Source organism: Nanorana parkeri, unplaced genomic scaffold (genome assembly GCF_000935625.1).
Source record: "Nanorana parkeri isolate BGI_ZX_2015 unplaced genomic scaffold, ASM93562v1 scaffold1413, whole genome shotgun sequence".
Classification (NCBI taxonomy): domain Eukaryota; kingdom Metazoa; phylum Chordata; class Amphibia; order Anura; family Dicroglossidae; genus Nanorana; species Nanorana parkeri.
In genome coordinates, this window is record NW_017307681.1 from 240,990 (window position 1) to 259,826 (window position 18,837).

Genomic DNA, 18,837 nt, shown 5'->3' on the forward strand with positions numbered 1-18,837 from the left:
CCTGACCTTGAGGTCAAGGCTCTGTGCAGGCCACTTGAGTTCATCCGACTAACACTCACTGTGAGCTAGGTGTTCCCATCCAACTCAATACCTGACCTCACAAATGCTTTTTTTGTTGGTTGAATGGGCACAAATTCCAACAGTTTTGTGGAAATCCTTCCCAGAAGAGTGGAGCTCCTTCTGCCAATCAGCTGCCACTAGTGAATTCCCTGCCTGTAGCTGCATGTAAGCAAAGGAAAGCAGTGCTATAACTGGCCTTATATGGCTACATGGCTACAGTTGGTCAATCACATTGACCTAATATAGTCATGTGGCCATATAAGGTCAATGATGTCAGCACAAGTTCAGCTGCAGGGTGGAGAATGCCCCAGTCCGCAGCTAATTGGGCAGGTGGCCCATGTCCCTTCCAGGATTGGAGGAGCTTGGCTTGGGCATTTTAGAATAGCGTAGGTCACGGTAATGTTGCTGCTTACCGTGAAAGAACCCCAAAAACACAAAGGACAGGCTGGGAGATATTCTTACCATTTTGCCTAAATGTAGAACTGGTCATGTCGTCATCGTCTTGTATCAGTTGCTCGTCTGAAAGACAAAATAAGTCTGCCTTGTTTTATAGCGTGTAAGTAGCTCTGTAGAGCCCTCCAATCCACAATCCATCACCAACACAGTGGAGTACTGTCCAGGATACTTTCTTGATTTGCAGTAAAAGTTTCGGGACAAGCTTTCCGGGGCCTACAGCCTTCTTCTGAGGTCCAAGTAGAAGTGGGTCGGCCCTAAAAGCTGGTCCTGCAAATGTAACTGTAAATGCAAAAAGTATCACGCAGTACTCAACTGAGTGCACTAATACGGATACAATCGCCTTCATACATCACCAGCAATCATTTCATGTGCGGTCTGGCTTTGCAATTTTAATATGAGCTCAAGTGTAATAATAATTCCATGTTAGCTAGAGTGAGGGACATCAGCCAAAGAATTCATGCAGCTCATATACAGTACATACATATACTGATCAGCCATGACATTATGACCACTGGCAGGTGAAGTGCATAACATTGATTATCTCATTACAATGACACCTGGAAGTGGGGGGATATAATACAATGACACCTGGAAGTGGGGGGATATAATACAATGACACCTGGAAGTGGGGGGATATAATACAATGACACCTGGAAGTGGGGGGATATAATACAATGACACCTGGAAGTGGGGGGATATAATACAATGACACCTGGAAGTGGGGGGATATAATACAATGACACCTGGAAGTGGGGGGATATAATACAATGACACCTGGAAGTGGGGGGATATAATACAATGACACCTGGAAGTGGGGGGATATAATACAATGACACCTGGAAGTGGGGGGATATAATACAATGACACCTGGAAGTGGGGGGATATAATACAATGACACCTGGAAGTGGGGGGATATAATACAATGACACCTGGAAGTGGGGGGATATAATACAATGACACCTGGAAGTGGGGGGATATAATACAATGACACCTGGAAGTGGGGGGATATAATACAATGACACCTGGAAGTGGGGGGATATAATACAATGACACCTGGAAGTGGGGGGATATAATACAATGACACCTGGAAGTGGGGGGATATAATACAATGACACCTGGAAGTGGGGGGATATAATACAATGACACCTGGAAGTGGGGGGATATAATACAATGACACCTGGAAGTGGGGGGATATAATACAATGACACCTGGAAGTGGGGGGATATAATACAATGACACCTGGAAGTGGGGGGATATAATACAATGACACCTGGAAGTGGGGGGATATAATACAATGACACCTGGAAGTGGGGGGATATAATACAATGACACCTGGAAGTGGGGGGATATAATACAATGACACCTGGAAGTGGGGGGATATAATACAATGACACCTGGAAGTGGGGGGATATAATACAATGACACCTGGAAGTGGGGGGATATAATACAATGACACCTGGAAGTGGGGGGATATAATACAATGACACCTGGAAGTGGGGGGATATAATACAATGACACCTGGAAGTGGGGGGATATAATACAATGACACCTGGAAGTGGGGGGATATAATACAATGACACCTGGAAGTGGGGGGATATAATACAATGACACCTGGAAGTGGGGGGATATAATACAATGACACCTGGAAGTGGGGGGATATAATACAATGACACCTGGAAGTGGGGGGATATAATACAATGACACCTGGAAGTGGGGGGATATAATACAATGACACCTGGAAGTGGGGGGATATAATACAATGACACCTGGAAGTGGGGGGATATAATACAATGACACCTGGAAGTGGGGGGATATAATACAATGACACCTGGAAGTGGGGGGATATAATACAATGACACCTGGAAGTGGGGGGATATAATACAATGACACCTGGAAGTGGGGGGATATAATACAATGACACCTGGAAGTGGGGGGATATAATACAATGACACCTGGAAGTGGGGGGATATAATACAATGACACCTGGAAGTGGGGGGATATATTACAATGACACCTGGAAGTGGGGAGATATATTACAATGACACCTGGAATGGGGTGGATATATTATAGTGACACATTGGAAGTGGGGGGGATATATTACAATGGAACCTGGAAGTGGGGGGTATATTACACTGGGACCTGGCAGTGGTGGGGGGATATATTACAATGGCACCTGGAAGTTGGGGGATATATTACAATGGCACCTGGAAGTTGGGGGATATATTACAATGACACCTGGAAGTGGGGGGATATATTACAATGGTACCTAGAAGTGGGGGGATATATTAGGCAGCAAGTGAACATGTTGACCCTGAAGGTGATGTGTTGGAAGCAGAAAAAATGGGCAAGCGTAAGGGTTTGAGTAACTTGGCAAGCTCCAAATTGTGATGGCTAGGCCAGGGTTTCTCAACTTTTTTTTCATTCATGACACCTTTTAAAATTATGCAAAATTTCGAGGCACCGAAGTCTTACATATAAAAAAAAAGGTAAATGTAAAAACCAACAGGGGACCCTGCCCCCACAATCAATACCAAACCCTCAACCTAGACAGGGGTCTGGTATGAACTTTATGGGGGGACAGTGGCATCACAAGGGGGGTGCAGCCCACACCCGGGTGACACCATTGGAGGGGTAACCCTCCCCCAAAAAGTCGGGCACTCGATCATGGACCAAGAGCCTGACAGTTGCTCGAGAGAGAGAGAGAGAGAGGAGGGGACCCGGCGGGATACCTTATCCTGCAGGGTGAACAGGGTCCTGGGTGGCCAAGGCTCATTGATGCACATGGGGAGCCAAGGCTTGCCGATGTAGTACAATCCAATAGAAGAGCTGCTGTAGCTCAAATTGCTGAAAGAGTGAATGCTGGTTGTGATAGAAAGGTGTCTGCACATACAGAGCATTGTAGTTTGTTGCGTATGGGGCTCTGTAGCCATAGACCAGTCAGGGTGCCCATGTTGACCCGTGTCCACTGCCAAAAATGCCTACAATGGGCACATGAGCATCAGAACTGGACCACGGAATATGGAATATATTGTATACATTGTATATACAGAATCTGCAGTGTCTTTCTAACTATCAAGTGAGAAATTAATTATACTCGGCGTATAAATATAATTTACAGTGTAAGTAATCTTTTAAAAACAAAACCGGTATGGAAAGCAATATGTAGGGTGCACCTCTGTTTGAAAATGCTCATTGCCTTGCTGGATCTGGTGTGAGACCTGAGGAACAAACCAGGAGCAAGCATGGAGCAAGCAAAGTCCAGACCCAATTACCTGAATACTTGTTCCAGGTCTAATGCTCAAAGTTTTGGAGCCACTGGATACCCATGTCAGGCAGCAGAAGAACAGATATAGACTAGCAGCCTATAGATATTCATTAAATGGAATGGGGAATCCTCTGTCATGCCTTATTGTTTCTCTGTTGGGGAGAACTGCTCCTGTGTGGTCACCAGAACACAAAGTGGAAGACATTTCTCTAAAACAAAGACACATAAAGACCTCTTGATGACTTTTAGGAGGGCCCTGCCCCTGAGGGCTTACAATCTACTAGGGAGGGGCAGGTGATTTGAGGAGGGAGCTGTGTGGGGATGAATTGTTTGAGAGCGTGATGGTTGAGCGGTTAGGTTGAGGTGGGATCGGCTTCCCTGAAGAGATGAGTCTTAAAGGAGAACTATGATGCGGGTGCTTTTCACTCACCTCATAGTTCTAGCCGACCTGTGACAATGAGACTGTCACAGGTCGCCTCAGTAGATCGGGAGGGGAGCGAACACATACCGGCGTTCGCTCACCTTTCGATCCTGTCACGGCTCTCTGCCGTGACAGGGGAGGGGCTGGATTCCCCCCTGCCCCGCTCCAATCCGCCAGCGCTGACTGGCGGATCGGACGGGGGAGGGGGCGGGTACAGCTGGCTCTGCCTCTAGATAAGCAGAGCCAGCTGTCACTCACGCAGCTGGGCAGATCTCAACATCGATGTCGGGATCCGCTCCGGCTGCGGCGTCTCAGTATACCGCAAGCTACAGCTCGCGGTATACTGAGCTTAGGGTGACGGGAGGACGCTAGTTTGTGTCCTCCCGTTACCCTAAGGAGAACTATGGGGAAAAGCCCTGACCCCATAGTTCTCCTTTAAGGGATCGCCTAAAGGCAGTCAGAGTGGGAGATAGATGAACAGTTTGGGGTAGAGAGTGCCATAGGATGGGAGAGGCTCTAGTGATGTCCTCGAGGCGAGCATGGGAGGACTTGACGAGGGAGCTGGAAAGCAGGAGGTCATTTGAAGAGAGGAGGGGACGGTTAGGGTGATACTTTAACACCTTTGATACCATAAAGAAGAACTCTTGTTCGGTTTTATTATCACCTGTGTCTAACTTGTGGAGAGTTCCCTTGACATTATGCCCTGGGGACCACACAGGAAGTGAGAAGAATCTCATCAGTGGAACACAAGTAGCAATAAAAACCTAACAGAGTTTCTAAACCTTCTCCATCCTGAAAAACCCATGTTGTCATTTCCATCCGGGTCCCCAGTGTATAGATTTCCCTTCAATTCTTGTGCCCTCGACCACAAAGGGAGTGAAGAGAAATCTCCCAGGCATGAACACCAATAAAAACTTGCTAAAACTAAAAAAAAAGTGTTGATGAAAATGGAAAACACTTTAAGGGCCGCGATGTTTCTCTTTGCAGTCCCAAAATCTCATGCAGACGTCTTCTGAAGATATTCTGAATGTGAGAATTGAAGGCCGATAGCCAAGTCAATATTATTTTTCACTTGTCGACATCATTTCGCTGGCACACTGAAGCATACATTTGGACTTGCCGCCAATAATAACAACATGACATCACCGGAGAGCTGTGTGTTTTCCAAATGTGACACTGGGAGGAAAGGAAAACTCCGACAATGATTTGATAATCCAATGGATTCATTCTATATGAGAAGAGTGGATACTGACTACAGTGGGAGGTAGAAAGTCCTTGGAAGTGTTATAGGGAATGTATGGTGGGTTTTGTGTTGATCTATTCTATTATAATTCTATATTGTAAATATGAAACATTAGATATGAACATGATGTCTTCTCATATCCAGCCACCAGATGGAAATTTAGGCTTCTTTTGAGTCCATGCCGCCGGGCTTTTGTTGAGCAGAAATACTTTTCTCACCCAAGTCAATGGGAATGCAAATTCAGCATGAAGCAGGTTAGTGCAACTTAGAAGGAGGTCAAATGCAAGCCAGATGGAGATCAATTGCAGGTCAAATGCTGCTGTCAATGAAGGATCAGAGAATCATCTCATACTGATCTCAAATGCACCTAAAAGCTTCAGTTGCCATTCGACACAAGTACAAAATACACTTTCACAGGTTTTATAGTGTCCTCCTCTTGTACAAAATGTGTTGTTTGCAGAGCTCAGTGACTCAAGCTTAAAAGAGAACTATGGGGTCAGTGGTTTTCCCCATAGTTCTCTTCAGGGTCACGGGAGGACATACAGGTGAAACTCGAATAATTAGAAACGGTATACTAAGACCGCCGCAGCCAGGACGGATCCCGACAATGCTGTCGATATCCACCCAGCTGCGTGAGTGACAGCTGGCTCTGCCTATCTAGAGGCAAAGCCAGCTGTACCCGCCCCCTCCCCCGTCCGTTCCTCCACTCAGCGCTGAAGGATCGGAGCGGGGAATCCCTGTGGGGAGCCGTGACTGCAGGGAGATGATTGAGAAGTGAGCGAGCGACGGTATGTGTTCGCTTAGTTCCCGATCTACTGAGCCGACGTGTGACAGTCTCATTGTCACAGATCGACTAGAACTACGAGGATCAGTGATTTTCACTCACCTCATAGTCAAGTGACATTAAAGTTAAAAAATGTTTCCCCTCCCCCCATGTAAATGTCAGCACTTACCTCAAATGATGTCTCTTGTTCTGATCTTCCTCTTCTTTCCCCATGTTTTCATGTATCCCTCCAGCGGTGCGGCGGCTCTCCGATCCAGCGGTATCTGCATGCGGGGGATGCACGCGTCCATAGACTTACCTTGCGTCTCTGCTCATCTCCCGGCCAAGAATCGGAACTGCGCATGCGCCCGCCCCAAGATCCATTGCGGCCGTACGATCACTTCCTGATTCTCGGCGCGGGAGCGAGCAGCGATAACGAGGTAAGTTTAAAACTAGTTAAAGCCTTTTTGTTTTTTTTTTATACACTTCTTGCCTATATCTACTGCTTGCTAGGAGTAGATATAGGCAAAAAAAACGGAGGGTTTAGAACCCCTTTAACATATATATGTACTATAAGATTCTAAAATCCAGGAATGCCTTGCTACAGCAAAGTTGGCCAGAGGTAAGCAAATGTTTCTGTCTTCGGACCATTGTTCAACACCAGGAGCCACAGCAATCTTCCAATGGATGGATCTGATCCTGGTTTGCTTAGGGTTTGGTTCCATTTCCTCCAGAGAAAAGAGGACAGTTAGCTAATGGCTTTCCAGCATGTTCTTATTACCATGTGGCATGATAGTTGGGCCTCTAGAAACCCTATTGGGGGTTATTCACAAAACTGCCAAAGGCAGCTGAGTGAATAACCCAGCTGAAGTGAAGTGAGTCGAACTAGGTCCGGCTATTCACTTCTGGCTTTTGTACGGCTGATTTCAGCCGTACATCGGCTTCCTTCGACTGCACTTCGGTCAGCCGAACATGCTCTGCATGATCAGCTGAGCGGAAGTGCAATAATGACATCTGGATCGGCTGAGCCGAAGCTCCGGCAGCTCACTCGCTGCCGTTCGCCCCTATTCACATATATTCACATAGGGGTCGAACGGCAGTCAGTGAATAGCTCAGTGCTGCCGAGCGGCATTCGGCTCGCTACCTCCGCAGAATACAAAATAGTGAAGAAAGTTGAAAAAAAACATTCTCATTGGTGCCGAACGACAGTGAGTGAATAGCCGAATGCCGCCAAGTAGACATGTGAACTGCCAAAAAATTTGTTTAGTTTAGTTTCGTTTTAAATTCGGATTTGTGTTATTTCGTTTTTCGGGATTCGGGTGTGAAAGTCAATTCGGATTCGGAATTCGGATTCGGACGGAATTCGGTAGTGGTAGTTCGAACGTTCGTTTCGTTTTCTGTTCTTATTCGTTTCTTATTCGTTTCGTTCGTTCGTTTGCAGCAAAGTGACATTTGAGGGGGAAAAAATATTTTGCTCCAATGAATATACTTTGCTCCAATGAACGAAACGAATAAGAAACGACTAAGAACCGAAAACGAAACGAACGTTCGAACTACCGCTACCGAATTTCGGAAATGGAAATTCGGATTCGTTTGCATTCGTTATGTCTGTAATTCGGAATTCGAATACATCCGAATGTCCGAATTTCCGAAAATTCGTCCGAATTTCGATTCGGAACGAAACGAATCGCACATGTCTACCGCCGAGCAGCATTCGGCTCGGCCACTCTGCTCGCTACCTCCGTGGTACAGAGTAGAATAGCAAATAGTGAAAAAAGAAGTTGAATAAATATTTAAAAAAATTTACATAGATATAAAATGTTGAAAAAAATTAAGATTTTCTAAAAAAAAACAAAAAACAGTTGGGCGGAACTAGCAGTGACAGCTGTGCGGGAGCAAAGTGTAGATGAACGTATGCAGTGGGGGGTAGGGCCAATAAAGTGAACCTGCTGCTTTGCATGACACAGGTTCACTTTAAGATTTAAAGGAGAACTATGAGGGGGGAGGAGGGGTGCTTTTCACTCACCTCATAGTTCTAGCCGACCTGTGACAATGAGACTGTCACAGGTCGGCTCAGTAGGTCGGGAAGTGAGCGAACACATACCGGCGCTCGCTCACCTCTTGATCCTGCCACGACTCTCTGCCGTGACAGGGGAGGGGCTGGATTCCCCCCGCTCCGATCCTCCAGCGCTGACTGGCGGAACGGACGGGGGAGGGGGCGGGTACAGCTGGCTCTGCCTCTAGATAGGCAGAGCCAGCTGTCAGTCACGCAGCTGGGCGGATCCAGGCACAATTGTCGGGATCCGCTTCAGCTGCGGCGTCTCAGTATACGGCGAGCTACAGCTCGTGGTATACTGAGCCTAGTGTGACGGGAGGACGCTAGTTTGTGTCCTCCCGTTACCCTAAGGAGAACTATGGGGAAAAGCCTTAACCCCATAGTTCTCCTTTAAGCATGATCTGTCTGAAAATGGTTACGCTACACCAAACTGTCAAGACACCCTAGGATAAGAGTTCATTGCCCAGGATAGGTTAGGATAGGTTCGCTATCACTCCCCACAGGACAGGATGCTGTGTTTGCACATGCTTTTGCCACACAATGATCATGCAGTGGATGAGCACTTCTGAGCACTTCTGAGCACTGTCCTATATCTAGGGGTAACCTTAGTTTTATGGTTAAAAATAATCCTATTACATTTTTACCCAGAAAAGCCTCTTCTATGCATCCATCTAATCCTGGGTTTATTTTGTTATTAAGGGACTCAACTTTCCAACTTCAGAGCTTAGCACAACCCACCCGGACTCCGTCATCCAAACAGAGAACCCATTTTACGATCTTAGGAAGAGAGCGAGCATGTGGGGATTAGCTCCAGGTGTAGGGCTTTGGCCCAAAGTCAAGTAAGTCAAGTCCTTATAGTCAAAGTGAAACCAGGACTACGGGAACACACATACGAGGCATTTGGGGCAAAAAGACAACAGCTCGCAGCTTGTAATTGCAGGTTTTATTTTTACTTTTAAAAGTTTATAATAGTCGATAGGTTCTCTGTAGGAGAAAAACTATGTACAGAAGTGAAGGAGATTGAGGAGAATAGTGTTAATATGGCAATCACCATGAAACCTCAAAGCCCAGTGATGGAAAATCTACACTATATGGATACTTGACCATCACCTCTACATGAGCTTGTTGGAAGTCCTGATTCAAAACCATGGGCCAACTGTAGAGTTGTCACTCTCTTTGTGGCTGTAACAGCCTCCACACTTCTAGGAGGGGATAATCATCCCGATACTTTAACTTCCGGTATCAGGAAGCCGGGTGGCAAGGTATTCCCCGACATAAGTTCCACAAAATAATTCAAGGCAACTGGACTTGCTGTATTTCACTGGTCATCCAACCAGCTTTCTCAATTCAGAATGACTTGTACAAAAATTATGTGGGAATAAATATGGTAAATGTCGTTCCAATCCACATAATCTGTTAATCACAATCAGGTGTTGATTTATTTGCATAATTGGAGTCTGGGAGGTGTTATTAACCTGCCCAGAGAAAGGTGTTAAAACAGCATTGTATGTGGCAGACAATAGATGTCTAACCCCCCCTCTATTCAAGCTTGGGTCCTCCATTTTTACATAAATGGCGTCTTTCACACCTCTTTTGAACCAGTCCTCCTCCCTGTCTAGGATGCGTACTTGACTGTCTTCAGAGGAGTGACCTCTTTCCTTTAGATGTAGGTACACTGCTGAATCCTGACCAGAGGGGTTGGCTCTTCTATGCTGTGCCATACGCTGGTGTAGCTGCTGTTTTGTTTCACCGACATACAATTGTGAGCACTCCTCACTCCACCGGACGGCATACATCGGTGTATTGCTGGGTGTAAAGCAGACAGGGATGTGATGTTTTCTAAAAACCCTTCTGAGTTTCTCAGACACCCCGGCTACATATGAGATGACCAAATTCTTCCATTTGTCATGCTTTTCATGCTAGGAGGGCTTTACACTAGATTTTTGATAGTGTCTGCGGGAATATGTGCCCATACAGGCAAAGGAACATTTATGAGATCAGGTACTTACATTCAATAAGAAGACCTGGCTCGCTATCAGCATTCCAATTCATCCCAGAGGTGCTGTAGCATCAACAGTACCCTTCACTGGAAACACCTGATCTCAATCATTTGGAGGGGGGGCATGTACTTTTGCCATATAGCAGTATTGATGGCATTGGATGGTATTGTACACTGAGTGGGCAGATTATTATGACCACCTGACGTTTGTAGGCAAATTAGCTATAATTTGGCGCTGAAGTTGCTAGAGGGCCAGACCATTATAAATAGGGAAGCGGGTTGTTTATAACGACAGTAGAAGTGTTTTGTTTCTGAAGATACGGGGAAACAACGCGATGTAACAGCCTTTGAACGTGGGATGATTGTTGGCGCTCGGAGCCATGGAGCGAGTATCAGCAAAACAGCAGAATTCGTGAAATGTTCAAGAGGGGCTCATTGTTAAAGTGTTTAAAGACCGGACTGTCAGCCGAAAATCTGGGTCTGAACGTGCGAATTGTGGCCGTCAGCGACTAGTCAATGTTAGGGCAGAAAGGGAGAGTGGCAAGACTGGTACAAGACAACAGAAGGGCAACAGTGCCGTGTCAGATTCCTCGCATCACCTTTCATCATCTCGTGGAGTCACGAGGCGGCCCAACGAAGTACTGATGGGGGTGGTCACAATAATCTGGCCACTCAGTGTATAGTCTATTTATATGGTGTATTTAAAAACCTACATGCGTGAAAAAACAACAAACTGAAAACAATTGTTTTTTTTTTCACAAGCAGATTTGGGAAACATCAGAAACTGAAACATAAGGGACAAATAAGCAGAAATTACAGAGTATCGCTGAAAATTGCCATTTATTAATATTATATGCATTACTTTCTTAGGTCCTGATGTCATTATTTCCCACTGCCTAGCCCCAACCTATCCACAAATAGGCTCCTGACTTCTGTTCATATGACATAATTTGGAGATATCTGCCAGCGTTATGACAGAACCCCCGGCTTCTCTCCCCGGACTTGCCAATGAAAGCCTCCAGGTGCTCGGTAATGTCAGCCGAATCTCGGTTCCAGCTCCCGTCACTGAGGCTTCCAGATATCAGCACTGAGGGGATTTTGTTTTGTGTCTCCTTTCATGTTCGGTATTAAGTGCTTCTTAAAGTGTCTATGAAAACAACACCGTGTCAGAGCAACTTGTGGAAAAGATTATTTCTTTGGATGCCTTCCTTGGATCACAGGGAGGTTTAAAGCTTAAAGTGCCTATAAAACCCAAACTTTTGGAAACTATCCTGGAGATGGCCCTAAAACATTGAACACCAATTACTAACAGGGTGCAAAGATCAAATGTGGAATATTTAAATGCAGATTTATTTAATTGGCTGACCTAGGAAGGCATTTGTTTTAGAACATTGAACGTGACTAGGGTTGATCAGATGGGACCAGTTTAACCCACTGTACACATTGTATTTATTCAGAGATCTGTGGCAACTGGAATTGTTAAAGGAGAACTATGGGGTCAGAGCTTTTCCCCATAGTTCTCCTTAGGGTAACGGGAGAACACAAACTAGCGTCCTCCCGTCACCCTAAGCTCAGCATATAGGGAGCTACAGCTCGCGGTATACGGAGACGCCGCAGCGGAAGCGGATCCCGACATCGATGTCGAGATCCGCCCAGCTGCGTGAGTGACAGCTGGCTCTGCCTATCTAGAGGCAGAGCCAGTTGTACCCGCCCCCTCCCCCGTCCGTTCCGCCAGTCAGCGCTGGAGGATCGGAGCGGGGAGGGGGGAATCCAGCCCCTCCCCTGTCACGGCTCTCTGCAGTGACAGGATCGAGAGGTGAGCGATTGCCGGTATGTGTTCGCTCACCTCCCGATCTACTGAGCCGACCTGTGACAGTCTCATTGTCACAGGTCAGCTAGAACTATGAGGTGAGTGGAAATCACCCCCCCTCATAGTTCTCCTTTAACGACATAGGAGATTCTGATACAATTGATACGTTTTTGATTTGAAACCCTGTAGCTGCCAACATGGATGGAATGTTTTGAGGTTTTCCTCTCTGGTCTATGGATGTGCATCTATTCTTGCCTATATTATTTTTATTTTTATATGGATTGATTGGGTATGAGACAATTAGTCATTTGATCACAACCTATGATTTTTTAGAAGATTGAATTTTTGATAGCTACATGGCTTATACCAGGGGTAGTCAAACTCCGGCCCTCCAGCTGTGGGGAAAACTACACATACTATCATGCATCTGCCTCAGTAGGCCGTGCCTGTGGCTGTCAGAGACTTGCAATGCCTCATGGGAGTTGTAGTTTCATCACAGCTGGAGGGCCGCAGTTTGGCTACCTCTGGCGTAAATGCCATTGTAGGAACTCCAGGATAGATGTGCTATCCCCCCCTGTTCTTCCGCCGGTGTTCTCTCCACCCTCTCTCCTTCCTGGTTGGTTAGAGTCCTCCGGGGGTGTGGACCCATCCATTGCCCAATTTTTCAAGATGGTATGTATGCAATTGGGTTATACACTGAATGGCCAGATTATTATATACACCGAGTGGCCAGATTATTATATAGTACTGATGGGGTGGCGATAATAATCTGGCCACTCAGTGTATATTATAATGTAGATATTTTACAAATGTGCAATATGAGTTATTTATTATATTTATTACTACAGTTATCTCAGTTGTGGACTCACTTCTCTACAAAGACATTTCAAAGATTTACCATCAAAAAACTTCCTGAGGAAGCTTCGGCGAAACGCGTAGAAGGCTGGATTAGTGCAATCACAGATGAAATTATGACTATTGTACTTGCTTTGAAACTATGTATAGATATTGCTCATGAAATGCATGACCTTTACTATGAAATATGTTGTATTTATGTGTCTTATGCATTGGCACGAAGTCCAGGGAGCTTTATTTATATATTTATTCAATCATCTATTTTTGTAACTTTGTAGACCCTATGAAATGGTTTAAGTATACTGAGAATCATGAAATTAAAATCTTTTATATATATATGACTACCCATCATATTTTGTTACTAGGTTTATCCCACATTCTTGAATAGACACTTTTAAAGGCCCATTATCGTTTAGTTTTTTTTCTATTTAACCCACTGTATGGCCATGTTCACTCTGAACCCTATCTCCTAATAACAACACAACTAGACCGTACATCATTGGAGTTTATTGGTCATAGCAACTGTAGCCACCTGTTGCCCTAAGCAGGGTGACTCCAATGAAATTAGCTCTGCTAAGCTGTAAACAGCCTAAACCCAATTGATAGTGCTATGCTTATTTGGTCTTCCCTAGGCCCAGTGCGATTGTTTGCGTCTGCCTTCTTCTGGCATGTGACCCCAACAAAGAGAAAAAATATTGCTGATTATGAATATCTGTGTCTCACTGGCCAATCAGTGGGAGGTTTATCACCAGCGTCTCTTCTGACCAGGCTCCTGCAACGGGGAGGATGTGTTGCTGGTGTAAGTTCTGCTGTGCCGGCTGCCTAGGGAAGGCCTGCATGTGGCTAGAAAAGTTGACCTGTATTTGGGCCTGAAGGTGTCCTGCCTGTAGAGGAGGAAGCTGACCCAAGAGGGAGTGCCATCAATGTTAAGTCTGATGAAGGGACCCTGCGTGGTCCCGAAACACTTGTTTTCCTTTGACAACTGTTCAATCAATGAACTTTTGTTGAACCTAAAAGGATTTTCGGTGTGCTGGTGACATTCTTCTGAACAATTCATGTGTAAAGCGGCACCATCCGCAGTCATTCCAAGCACCCTTCACTGAAGGTGCAGGAATTGGGGTGATCTGAGGTGTAAAGGTGCAGGAATTGGGGTGATCTGTGGTGTGAAGGTGCAGGAATTGGGCTGATCTGAGGGGTGAAGGTGCAGGAATTGGGGTGATCTGTGGTGTGAAGTTGCAGGAATTGGGGTGATCTGAGGTGTGAAGGTGCAGGAATTGGGGTGATCTGAGGGGTGAAGGTGCAGGAATTGGGCTGATCTGAGTGGTGAAGGTGCAGGTATTTGGCTGATCTGAGGGGTGAAGGTGCAGGAATTGGGGTGATCTGAGGGGTGAAAGTGCAGGAATTGGGGTGATCTGAGGGGTGAAGGCACAGGAATCGGGGTGATCTGAGGTGGGAAGGTGCAGGAATTTGGCTGATCTGAGGGGTGAAGGTGCAGGAATTGGGGTGATATAAGGTGTGAAGGTGCAGGGATTGGGGTGATCCGAGGTATGACAGTGCAGGAATTGGGGTGATCTGAGGGGTGAAGATGCATGAATTGGGGTAATCCGAGGTGTGACGGTGCAGGAATTGGGGTGATCTGAGGGGTGAAGGTGCAGGAATTGGGCTGATATGAGGGGTGAAGGTGCAGGAATTGGGCTGATCTGAGGTGTGAAGGTGCAGGAATTGGGGTGATCTGAGGGGTGAAGGTGCAGGAATTGGGGTAATCCGAGGGGTGAAGGTGCAGGAATTGGGGTGATCTGAGGGGTGAAGGTGCAGGAATTGGGCGGATATGAGGGGTGAAGGTGCAGGAATTGGGCGGATATGAGGGGTGAAGGTGCAGGAATTGGGCTGATCTGAGGTGTGAAGGTGCAGGAATTGGGGTGATCTGAGGGGTGAAGATGCAGGAATTGGGGGTGATCTGAGGGGTGAAGGTGCAGGAATTGGTGTGATCTGAGGGGTGAAGATGCAGGAATTGGGGGTGATCTGAGGGGTGAAGGTGCAGGAATTGGTGTGATCTGAGGGGTGAAGATGCAAGCTATATGACTATGGGCAGAAAGCAAAGATTACACCCACATGTGACTGGATTGTCATATTTGGCTGAAGATTGTTTCACCAATAAAATTCAACAATAGCTTTTATATCTGACTTGCTGTTGTGTTTATTCATCAATTGTAGTGGAACGTCAGCTGAGGACATGAGCATCCCTTCCTGGGATACCTTATTGAGGTCAGTGACATGTCGGGTGGACAGTTTTGTATTCGGCCGAACAGAAAGTTTTGCTGGTGATTCAACTGATGACTGATCCTCTTTGTTTATGGTTAATAAATATTACCAGGTGCCGAAGGCAGCCGAGTGAATAACCGAGCCGAAGTGAACAGAGCCGAACGACACTCGGCTGTTCACTCCGCCTCAGTACGGCTGATTTCAGCCATACATCGGCTGCCTTCGGTCAGCCGAAGTGCAGAAGGACTTCGACTCTGGATCGGCTGAGCCGAAGCTCCGGCAGCTCACTCGCTGCCGTTCGCCCCCTATTCTCATAGGGGCCGAATGGCAGGGAGTGAATAGCTGAATGCCGCCGAGCGCCATTCGGCTCGGCTATTCTGCTCAGTACCTCTGTGGTACGAAGCAGAATAGAAAAGAAGTGCAAAGAATGTTTAAAAAAAATGCAAAATTATTTTTAAAATGTTAAAAAATAGGAAGATTAAAAAAAAAAAGAAAAATATTTTAAAAAAGGAGAAAAAATGACAGCTAGTTCCGCCCAACTGTTTTCTATTGTTATTTTCTATTAGTTGTTATTGTTTAATATTGTTAAATGAGAGCTCAGCGTCCCCAGGACAAGACATATGTCTTTGGCTCGGCTGAGCCGCTCAGCCGCCTTCGGCAGCGGTACGGGCTATTGTGAATAGCCGGTAGAGCAGCCCTTCGGTTTGGCTGAAGAGAGCCGAAGGATCAGCCAAAGCTACAGCTGGATCCTTCAGCTGCTACGTGAATAACCCCCAAAGTGTTTTTTTTTTAATAAAGTTACCACAATATAAGTGATATTTAATAAACCACAACAAAGCGCAATAGCCAAATATTTTGCCTCTACGTTGGTGAAAGCGCCATATTTAATTCAATTCATTTTGATTTTTAGTGTGGGATGGGGGTAGTAGTCTATTGGTGAGTCTGTACACCTACAGTGTTTGTATACCCGCTGTGCCCATTATGAGGAGTTCCTACCATCCCTGAGCTGATTTCCTGGGTCTGTACACCTGCTGTGCCCATTATGAGGAGTTCCTACCATCCCTGAGCTGAGTTCCCGGGTCTGTACACCTGCTGTGCCCATTTTGAGTGGTCCCCACCATCCCTGAGCTGAGTTCCTGGGTCTGTATACCTGTTGTGCTCATTATTAAGGGCACCCACAACATCTAAACAGAGTTCCTAGGTCTGCACACCTGCTGTTCCCATTATGAGGGCTTCCTACTATCCCCTGCAGAAATTATTTATTTTATATTATGAAGACCAGGCTTTTTCAGCCAGGGCTCCTCCAAAGGTTGGAGAGGTGAGCAGCGGTAGACTGATCTCCCACCTACAATGACCACCAATGTAAGGGGGCCAATTCCCACTGACATGTAAGGGGTCACTTCCACACTAATTCCCAATGTAATGGGGCTTTTCTCCATTGACCACCAATGTGTGGGGGCATTTATCCACTGACTCCCAATGTAAGGTGATGCTTTCCCACTGAGATACTACAATTTCCACAGTTTGTGTTTGCTTTTCTGCCCATTATTATTTGTTTCATTCAATCAATCAATCACTCAATCAATCAATCACTCAATCAATCAATCATTCAATCATCATTGCCGCATACAGCAGGGGAGTGTTGTAAAATAATCCAGTATGGGTGTCAGATCCCCTAGCTTTGCCATTTTGTCCTTCTATTTAAAATTGTTCTCCAGCTTAGTGATCATACTAATATACCACAACCTCTAGATGTAACTTTTTAGCATGGGTTCCCCGAGACCTCAACATTATATTTGGGGGTAATTAGATTGAGAAAGGCTGAAGTAGATTATTGCAGGAAGAGCTGGAACATGGAAAGGTGGGAGGGAACACCCCAAGCTCCCAGGTGGACAAGAACAGAGTCCGGAACTACAACAGGGAGGTCTCAATGTTGGAGCCTCCAAGACATGTAACTAGACTTAAGGATCTGCCTCAGCCCACCAGGCACCAACTATAACTAAAATATAATTTTAGTTATTTTTGGGGTAATTAGGTTGAGAAAGGCTGAAGTAGAATATTGCAGGAAGAGCTGGGACATGGAAAGGTGGGAGGGAACACCCCAGGCTCCCAGGTGGACAAGAACAGAGTCCGGGAGGGAGATCTCAGTGTTGGAGCCTCCAAGACATGTAACTAGACATAAGGATCTGCCTCAACCCACCAGGAAACAACTATAACTAAGATATAATTTTTTGGGAGCAGTGATCCTTTAAACTATATCCTGTTTTCCAATCAGTGCCGAGGTGTTCTATACAGAAGTTATCTGAGGTCTTGTGGCAGTCCTAGGATAACACCGGCACTCCAAGTAATGAATCAATGGCGTCTGTTTATTGACGCATGAAACATAGCACAATGCATCAAAAAAGCAACGTTTCGGGGTCTCACAGGATCCCCTTCATCATGCAAAATGAGTGATGCAAACAAGTGAAACCATGCATGTTTGCATCACTCATTTTGCATGATGAAGGGGATCCTGTGAGACCCCGAAACGTTGGTTTTTGATGCATTGTGCTATGTTTTATGCGCCAATAAACAGACGCCATTGATCCATTACTTGGAGTGCCGGTGTCTATGTTATCCTGTGATTATAGACGGTTGCCATCAGTTGAGCGCCGCAGCACCTGTCTTTTATAAGGAACAGCGGTTTTGAATGCGATGGGTTCATGGACTGTATCCTGCTTGTGGCAGTCCTGGCACACAGAAGGCACTTCTTAAAATGGATCTGTTTTCTTTTTGGCATGCCTTGACCTCCGGTACAGTAACAGCTGAGAAATTCCAAGCAAGATGCCACGGTCTTACCTTTCATTGTTCTCTTGTGGCTGCAGACAGTGGAAACCAATGGCTATTCCTCTCTCTGTCTCTCCCGAGCTCTCTTCCAGCGCAACTGGACACTTCTGCCTCCGTCAAGAAGGAAGATCGCTCTAATGGTATTAAAGCAGGTGACTTCTCCCTAATGTTTTTGGTTCATCGCCGCCTTCAGGGTTGCGGAAACCTTCCAGTTGTCACAAACGTTGCGCATTCCTTCAAAATCACTGGTGACGGTGCTCAAGGAGACTCTTCCCCATCCAGATATCATCCTCCCCGGCAGCGAAGCATCTTTTGAGATAGTCAGCTTGTTACAGCGGCTCGAAGGGATGCAAGCTCATCCCAGAAGACGCTCTCCTTTTGGTCTGCCGCCCAGACAAACTTCCGTGCAGGACACAAAATGCGAAGTGTTTGGAAGCTTCCGAGTCCCCGAGACTGACTGCTTCAGGCTCAGCCTGCGAAAAGTGGGCTTTTTCCACTGCAGGCAAAGCAGAAATATGACACAGTTAAGTGTACGCTGTACAGAGGGATCCGAGCCCCCACCCATTCCTTAAAAAAAAATAATGTCAAACAAATGTAGAGCCAAGAGCCGGCTGAAAATTTGATTATAGAGGCAAGGCGAGTTTAACTAGCGAAATTCTATCAGGTCGGGAGGCAGTGGAAAGGGCAGCGATGTTGGGCAAAAGTCAGCAACCCAAAGGAACCAATCGGATGATAATCCATTAAAAGGAAGAGTCATGAAAGGTCATTTCTGATTGGTTATTATAGGTTCCGGAGTTGGCACGTCAATCTTTCCTTAGGAG

At 46.0% G+C, this 18,837-nt stretch overlaps 1 protein-coding gene across 2 annotated transcripts in view; it reads right to left on the reverse strand.

Annotated features, from left to right (window-relative positions):
• Positions 1–18,295, reverse strand: part of SCARA3 (scavenger receptor class A member 3) — a 45,590-nt gene extending 27,295 nt beyond the window's left edge. Inside the window, exons 1-2 of one of the 2 annotated variants that reach the window (XM_018569865.1) lie at positions 18,029–18,295; positions 523–579 (exon numbers count right to left, since the gene is read on the reverse strand). In XM_018569865.1, coding sequence (XP_018425367.1) covers positions 523–579; positions 18,029–18,035 — 64 coding nt within the window. In that variant the 5' untranslated portion in view covers positions 18,036–18,295. Of the gene's footprint in view, positions 1–522; positions 598–18,028 lie in introns of both variants that reach the window. The other variant, XM_018569864.1, reaches the window with a different exon arrangement.
• Between the last annotated feature and the right edge of the window lie 542 nt (positions 18,296–18,837).